This window comes from Plasmopara halstedii (assembly GCF_900000015.1).
Source record: "Plasmopara halstedii genome assembly, contig: Scaffold_42, whole genome shotgun sequence".
NCBI lineage: Eukaryota > Oomycota > Peronosporomycetes > Peronosporales > Peronosporaceae > Plasmopara > Plasmopara halstedii.
In genome coordinates, this window is record NW_020186963.1 from 264,217 (window position 1) to 272,075 (window position 7,859).

The following is a 7,859-nucleotide window of genomic DNA, read 5'->3' on the forward strand; positions in this document are numbered from 1 at the left end:
TGTGACACACAGAGCTGTACGTTTCTCACGACCGAGATGAAAGTAGGACTACTTTTGCCGAAGTTCCAGCATCTAAGAGAAAAGTCGGTGAAAATCCCGCTCTCTCTAGATGAAATTCGATGGCCATGAATTTGGCCCTGCACCAGATGGAAAATATACACATCGCACTAGAAATTACCAAATCTTCAATCTGAGTGTGGAAATGGGCACGCAGTTACAATACTTTTGTAGAGGAATAATTTTGGCATGAGAAGTGGTAAAGCGACAAATATCGCTAGTGTCCGCATTGATTCCATTATGCGCTGCGTACGACCGTAACTCTAGTTCTCCAGTCAAAGGAGGAGATAATTAGTATAACAAATTCAGAAATGTAGCGCTTATACATTTCGGTAAAAACCCATTAATCGCTGGAAATGGTAAGCGTTACAGTATATATAAAGGGTCTACGTAAAGGTGCGGCCTGCATCCAGACCTTCTGCGCCCCTCGCTCGATAAATTGGCTTGTGTGTGATCCAATGTGCCATGATTGTTCCATGAGTGAGGTGGCGAATTTGCAAGCGCGCAGAGTAAGTTTGCCTCAGCCAAATTTAATTTAAACGAAATGATAAAAAATTATCAGCTATTAAGTGGAGCTGTGGTAAATGCATATTTATAATGCGGTAGTCACAAATGAATATGATCTGCATTTCCTTATTTCTCATTTTTATAGGTGTGAAGGGTCGAGCACTCTGCGATGCAGGGTCATACGACCAACCTTTTGGGAGTAAGAGAGCGCAGAGAAACCTACGGTGAAAGGGCTGAATTGTTTTTTGCCTTGTGGAGGTCAAAGCCTAGAGCATCAAGCCTTAACGCTTACTACGAAAGAAGGACTTAACAGCCCGGAATTGTTGATTGTCAGCATCTAGGTCTTGACGTTTATGAGGTTGTGCAAAGTCTTGATGGGCTTATGCGTATCGCGAAAGTATGTACGATGCCCGACTGTTCGAAGTGTGGACAGTAGGCTAGACATCGAAGATGCCGAAAACAGGTACCATATCATGCGTTTTACGAGTGTGTGTCGAGTGTCTTCTATATCTCCATGTGAACGCTAAGGATATCAACAACGTGGAACGTCGTATTGCTTGTTCTGCCAGTTCAGCTACTGCGTGACGAATTTATCTTGCATACGCGCCAAAAACTTTGTCCTCTTCTGAAAGGTGAGGTCGACTTAGTCCTAACGATTGTAACTCTCCTCTTGCCAATCAAGCGGAAACCCTCGTTGATTAGAATGCGTTATTCCAAGCAAGATAGGTTCATGAAATTACAAGACTATAAAGTAACCGAATTGTTTCGATACAAACTAGAGGAGCTGAGCTGACCATTTGTCATGAATAAAATTGTAGTTTGTAAAATTGAGTGCGAGGAGTGGAACAGTTACTTGTGACGTTCCTGCAGATGCTAAAAATCTCTGCTGAAGAAATATGATGAAGTCATTACTACGTAGCATCGCGCGTATTGCCCCCCGGATCTAATGCACTAGCAAATGTAGAATTGCTGATGTAAACCGCATCGCTCACATTTTTAAACGGTATCTTGTCCGTGATACAATGAGTTGGTTAGATATTCATATCAAGCACTTGCATACAGTGCTAGGGCGTTTGCGCCTTGATACGTCATTCACCAGAATCAGCACAGTAGCATTTGCGCTGACGAAGTTTATGAGATACGTCACTGGAAAGCATAGTCTGGGAACAAAGATCAAGGTTATTGTGACTGCTATATCAAAGGGATAGCTTGGCCAAATACTTACTCTAGTACAGTTGGAATCGCGGCAAAATGACAAGAACCTCACCAAGGAAAGTCAAATGATGTTGGGGCGCGGAAAATGTGTGAAGCCTAGTCTTGGTTTTAAGCTACTTGTTATCTTTATGTTCATATGTTGTTGTATACATCGACATCGTCACCATACTTTTACAAAGGACTCCAATAGATATTTTGTTTTTGCTGATTAAACCTTCGAGATACGGTATAAGCGCGTCGGATGAATGTGATGGTAAATGCGCTTAATAATCGCCCCGACTATGGATTGTCGCATGACACGATCGGGACGCCGCTAATTGATAAGGCGGTACTTAGAATGTAAAGGACGGATGCGACATGCATTACGCTGCTAAAAGCTGTGGGATGCAGGGCATTCGGGTCTTTGATGTCATTTTATAGCCGCTTTCCTTGCACTAGGATTGCTGTATAGCACTCAACGCGGTACGTGAGGTGGTGCCTGATAAGGATTACAGATCAGCATTTCTGCCAGAAGCAAGTATTCACCATTAGAAAGTCACCTTGCGATAGAAAAGACGAACGCAGCAATACTATGTTAATCTTGGTCAATATGTTCAAATGAGTAAGCTTGGGCTTTTGCTCGTGTGGATTCTGTCAGCAAATATCTTTCACCAACCTCATCGACACCCTTAACGCCCCCCGTTTCTAGCAGAGAGCTGGCAAGCCATTGTCATGGTCTTCATCTTTAGCCTTTTGAAATATGCACCCGATTTTACAGACAATTCGTGTGAATTTTTAAGAGACTCGGCGTCATTTGTCTAGTTGCTGTGGTCAAGTTGTCGGGGTGTGGAAAAGCATCGCAAAAATGCCACAGACCGATAGAAAAAACATGAATTGATGCGAGTGAATAGTCTCTATTTAATGCAGTCAAATTACCTGCATATACAGCGTCTCCAGCCTATATGACAAAACTACGACCGCGCTTCATTGGACTCACTAAAACATAACTAGAAAATGATTGAGTTACCCCGAAGAGACTACGAACACACCCTCTGCTCTGCGTGCGCTTACAGAAACCGTAAAACGACGTCGTTTATATGAACTTATGTCTTAACTAACTTATGTGACTGGGCTATCTGCTGCTTTATAGCAGCGATTCGATTTCGAAGTGCATCAGATACCCCACACAATCTGTACGGCTGCGTAGCTCAGAGGCCGCGTGTGTACAACCACTCGTGACAGTAACGTATTCACGCCGAAACTCTCAGAGGATTTCGAATGTATACCTGTGCTCACACGCTTTGAGCTGCCGACGTAGCACTGATGGAGGACACAACAAAGACACAAAGAGACTGAACGTGCCGCTTTATAACATTAATTTCTGCTGTCACACTTCCTGCCGCATTATGGGACGTGATTTTTTTGATTGAATAGTTTCTACGGTTCTGAAAGTACACCATTGTTGAGACAATAGGGTGCGTTATTCAGTTAACAATGCATTAACAATGCACCTGTGCGTTGTCAACACAGTTCGTTCAAAATTTAAACCTATCCCGATGACTTTTCACACCGAAACCTATATTGTGATGGAGTTACACGTACCCTGGTATGAAAGGGTGGGTCGCACAAGATGGTGTGAAGACACAAAGGTGTAGAATATACGAGTCGGTGTAATCACACAATAGTGTAGCTATACCGTAATAAGAGGCCACTTCGTGGTGGGACTGACATTAGTTATGAATATCAATGAGGTGTTACTACTCAATTAGAAAAATCTGAGGTTTTTGATATAGGCGGCACTGCTGCAAATAGAACAGATAAATACAACCTCAATTTTAAAAGAAAAAGTGTATTTGCCTTAGTAGTTTTTTGAATAATCTTGGAGGTAGCGGATTACGGACGGTACAGTCGTACGGCTCTAGTCTAGTACGTAAGGTCGGTGACCATGGTAAGCTTTCTCTACGCAGCTACGGCAGCCCCGCTGCACTTGAAGCACTCGTAGTTAATGTACGCCTGAGTCGTCACGACTGATCCTCTGTGAGGATGAAGCAATTCTCCTTTTTGCCCCTGGGCATGTAGGACGGGCTTAATAAGCTGATGTCCCAGCTTGGCCTTTAAGGTGTGCAACAACTTGCATCAAAAGGATCCAAGGCAATATAATCGCGCGCCTAGAGGCGTTTCTGAACTATGAAAATGCTCTGCTGAAGCTCATAGAGAAGAAGATGTCGGCATGGACTGCGTCCATGACACCACCGTCGACGACGGAAAGTTCTTCCCAACTCGGGCCGCTCATGGCGAGCGTTAAGACCTTTGAGGGAAAGGATGGAGTAAATTTTCTGCTTCTGATGAGAGAGGAACATATGGCTATGGTATCCGCCATGCTCCAGAATGACCAGCAGCGCGTGGCGATAGCTATCTTCAAGCTCGGGGGCCGAGCGCGAGAATGGGCAATAGTGTGTGTTTTCTTACGACGAAGCTGCGTTCCCCTCCTGAAAGGAGCTGAAGCATCAGCTTGTGCGCGCGTTCTTGCCGCGCGATCAGGCATTTCGCGTGCACTCGCGCTTTTTTGCCGCACGACAGGGCAAGAAGGAGTTAATAAACGTTTCCCATGAGCTGAGAAGTCTTAATGCTGGGATGGCAGCCGATCTTCTCTCCAAGGAGGTTGCAGTGACCGTTTTTATAGAAGGCCTCCGCGCTGTAGTGATCAGAATGGAAGTCTTCCGTCTCTATTTGAAGAAGCGGTGAACGTGGCATTGGGTACCGATATCCACTTCAAGTCGGCACGACTTGGATGAAATGCACACCCTCAGAGCTCGTCAAGAGAGCCTGAGCCAATGGATTTCAACTATACTGAGAAGGAGAAGGGAGAGCTCCGAGCTGCCAAGCAGCGTTTAAACACCCGACGGTGTTGGCTGTGGAGACTCCCGTCACTTTCGAACTTGTTGTCCTCTGCGCAAGGCGCACAAGACCTGTCTCAACGTGGCAAGGCTGATCAGATTCGCCCCGACGAGCTGAGAAAAGCATGATGGATCCAAGGGTGGCTGGAGGAGAAGCGACAAGAATAAGGCAGCTGTAAGCTACACCTTGTGCATTCAGGTTGGCGGCACCCAAGACAAGGTCTGAATGCTGGGCTGCAGGTCGAGCCGGCATCTCGTGAATGTAGCACTATTGGAAGATGCTCGCAAATGCGACGACCAGTGCTTAGTAGCTAATGGCAAGGTTCTTCAGCTGACGCTGGGTGGCAGCGAACTGCTTCGGATAATTGCGCTCGGCAAGCCGAGCATCGTCGCCTAAAGGACACCTACTCCGCATCAATGCTAGCTCGCAACATAGTGTCGTACAGCAAGTTAGAACCAAAGTATATGGATTCGAGTATACAAATGATCGACGAGCAATCAGATCCCTAAGCACGGGTGACGTCGTCTTTTATGTGGCAATGCAAAACAACGTGCTTGTTGTTGAAGCGCAAGTCAAACACGAAAGCATTGGCAAAGCTGACTCCTTCGTGGCATCGATAGCTCAGGTGAATGAGCACAGGGAAGACGTGCAACAAGTACTAAGCGGCGAAAACGTTAAACGGTTTCTAAGTATGATTTGAGAATTGTTTCGACTGTCGCACTCATGTACCCCGCACAGATAAGGGCGGTGGATATCGTAACATAGATCTGTTTTGCAAGACCGTAGGAGTGTCGCGGCGGGTGAGCGAAGCAAGGAATCAAGCATCAAATGCCAATACAGAACGCGTGCACCAGACGGTTCTTAACATGGCACGCTCTATGATTTTTGCGAGCAAGCTACCGCTGAATATCTGGGGAGATGCGGTGGAGTACTCGGCGTACATACTAAATCGCAGTCTCATGAGCTCGAATGTCAGCCGAGCATCATCAATCGAGGTGCGAACAAGTCGAGAACCCGACTTTCTTGACAACGTCGCTTTTGGCTCAGTGTGTAGAATATATCGTGACCCAAGAAGAACTTGTTTTGCGCATAGGGTGCAGATTGGTATCATTGTGGGTTGCATCAACGAGATCAAGGAATATCGCGTGTTCATACGCAAGAAAAATGTCGTGATCGTGACCCGACACGTCAAGAATATCAAGCACCTTTCGATGAGCAAAGCAAACATATACACTATGCTGCGGGAGTTGAGGAGGAGGCGCCGTCAGTTATCAAGGGCGTATCAAAAGCAAAAGGCAAGACCGATCAACAATAGTGGGTGCGTGCGTCACATGTCACACGAGGGGCTGCCAAGCGAGCGCCACAAGACACTGAATTGGTGACAAGTGATGTAGCAGCTGTTATGCAAGTTTACGAGGCTGATCCAAAGGCACACGCTAAGGCAATGTGCAGCGGGGCTGCCGTAGCTTTGTGCTTTGAGGAAGCATAAGTTTGGTCACCGACGTTTTGTTCGATACTTAGAACAAGTACGAGTGTAGCGGATCGCAATCCGCTTACTCCAAGAGTAATTATTGCCTTAACCTAAGGCTAATAAACTCTTCCGTTTTAAATTGAAACTGACTTTATTTTTTTTTTATCTTTGGCACAGCCGCCAAATTTTAAATGTACAGATTTTCATAAATATATATAGTAAAATCTAAATACATGCATAACTACTGGCTATCCAGCCACATACCGTAATCTTATTTGGGTGCAGTCACACCATGCTCATCTCGTGTGACACCCCCCCTGTTACTAGGGTGATTGTAACCCCGTTACACAATGCTACCTCTAGGGAAGCAAAGTGATACGAATTGAAATGCGCGGTAATGCCGACTTCAACGAATCAATGACGCTTGAGTCTTACAAGAATGTATTTTTGCTGCCGACAAGGAATACGGAAAGTCGCTCACCGGTGATATCGTTCTACTAAATGAAATACCTGTGAGGTGGGCAGGGTGGCGTCTCTCTCATGACTATGATCGCCGAATCTGTGACAGCACGCGAGCTCCTCGGTATTCAAGAGATGCTCAAAGAGGTAGGACTCGCGCCGGCTCAGCCTATGTTGATGCATGAGGATAATATGGGTGCGATTCCTCAGATCGATGAGGAGACTTCGTTCATAAAAGCTAAACACAATGATGTGCGCCTCAAGTTTGTAAAAGATCTGGCTCGTCGAGGCGTGGTGGGGAAGCGCTACGCCCGCTCGGAGCTCATGCTCGCAGATATGTTACGAAGGCGTCCGATCAGCACAAGTTTGCAAAGCTGCGGAGACTCGTGGACTTACGCTAGATATGGTGGTGGGGACACGATCGCGAGGAGGAGTGCTACAAAATCGGCTTGAAGCATACGTTGCTCGAATTACAGGACCATGGAAGAATATTGTATGATTGCGCCCAATGATGTCATAGGAAAGGCTTAGAGGCAGCATATAATAGCGAAGTAATAACCTAAATACATTCACTTCCAAACTTGCCTCTACTCCTCACAATATCTTCTCAGCACGAAATTGTACTTTTTTTTGTTTCGTCAAAAAGCCACGAGGAACGCAATTCCTGGTTCTCCATTCGATACACAGAAGGGCTTTGATAATACATCACTTTAAGGGTTTAATGGCTTGAAATTTCAAAGATTTAAAAGCTGAAAAAAATATCGGCAACAGTTGAAACTCTCCATTCTGGGGGGTTTGGGGTACTTCGGTAGTGTTGATGCACTGGTTTATGCGGAAACGAAATTGATATTACCTCTTTCCTAGTCCCTAGTCTATAGTTTAAGGTAACAATGATGAGTGTATGCTGCAACAAGAATTTCTCTTTCCTGGGTATCTTATTTTACATATTACGACCAACATCGTCCACCACTTCATGCATACTTGAGTTGGCTTGTACTGAAATAATCAATTTTGAAGCTCGTCGATAAAATCATGCGCTGAAGCTAAAATTTAAAAGTTCCTTAACCCTTATGTCGTCTATAACAAGTCTCTATTGATGCATTAAACACGAATGTTTTATGATGTCATATTACCGAAAGTTGACGCGAGGTTGCATTTCGTTGCTCAGGATGAAATGCAGCATTTATTACAATGACGTCTATGCTTGGCCTTTGTATTTCCCAATGTTAGTGATGTATAGAAGGTTTGATGAAGAATGAGAGAAGTTTCTTGA

The 7,859-nt window shown here is 45.1% G+C and overlaps 3 protein-coding genes across 3 annotated transcripts; 1 reads left to right on the plus strand and 2 right to left on the minus strand.

The window, feature by feature from the left end:
• Positions 1 to 1,014: 1,014 nt before the first annotated feature.
• On the plus strand, positions 1,015 to 1,266 carry PHALS_09414 (uncharacterized protein; the record flags this gene model as incomplete). The annotated part of the gene is made up of 2 exons (XM_024722504.1): positions 1,015 to 1,145; positions 1,212 to 1,266. The coding sequence occupies 2 exons, from the start codon at positions 1,015 to 1,017 to the stop codon at positions 1,264 to 1,266; spliced, it is 186 nt and encodes a 61-aa protein (XP_024571656.1).
• A 1,087-nt stretch (positions 1,267 to 2,353) lies between these two features.
• On the minus strand, positions 2,354 to 2,572 carry PHALS_09415 (uncharacterized protein; the record flags this gene model as incomplete). The annotated part of the gene is made up of 2 exons (XM_024722515.1): positions 2,354 to 2,474; positions 2,535 to 2,572. The coding sequence occupies 2 exons, from the start codon at positions 2,570 to 2,572 to the stop codon at positions 2,354 to 2,356; spliced, it is 159 nt and encodes a 52-aa protein (XP_024571657.1).
• Positions 2,573 to 2,931: 359 nt separating this feature from the next.
• PHALS_09416 (uncharacterized protein) lies at positions 2,932 to 3,163 on the minus strand (the record flags this gene model as incomplete). The annotated part of the gene is made up of 2 exons (XM_024722526.1): positions 2,932 to 3,078; positions 3,152 to 3,163. The coding sequence occupies 2 exons, from the start codon at positions 3,161 to 3,163 to the stop codon at positions 2,932 to 2,934; spliced, it is 159 nt and encodes a 52-aa protein (XP_024571658.1).
• Between the last annotated feature and the right edge of the window lie 4,696 nt (positions 3,164 to 7,859).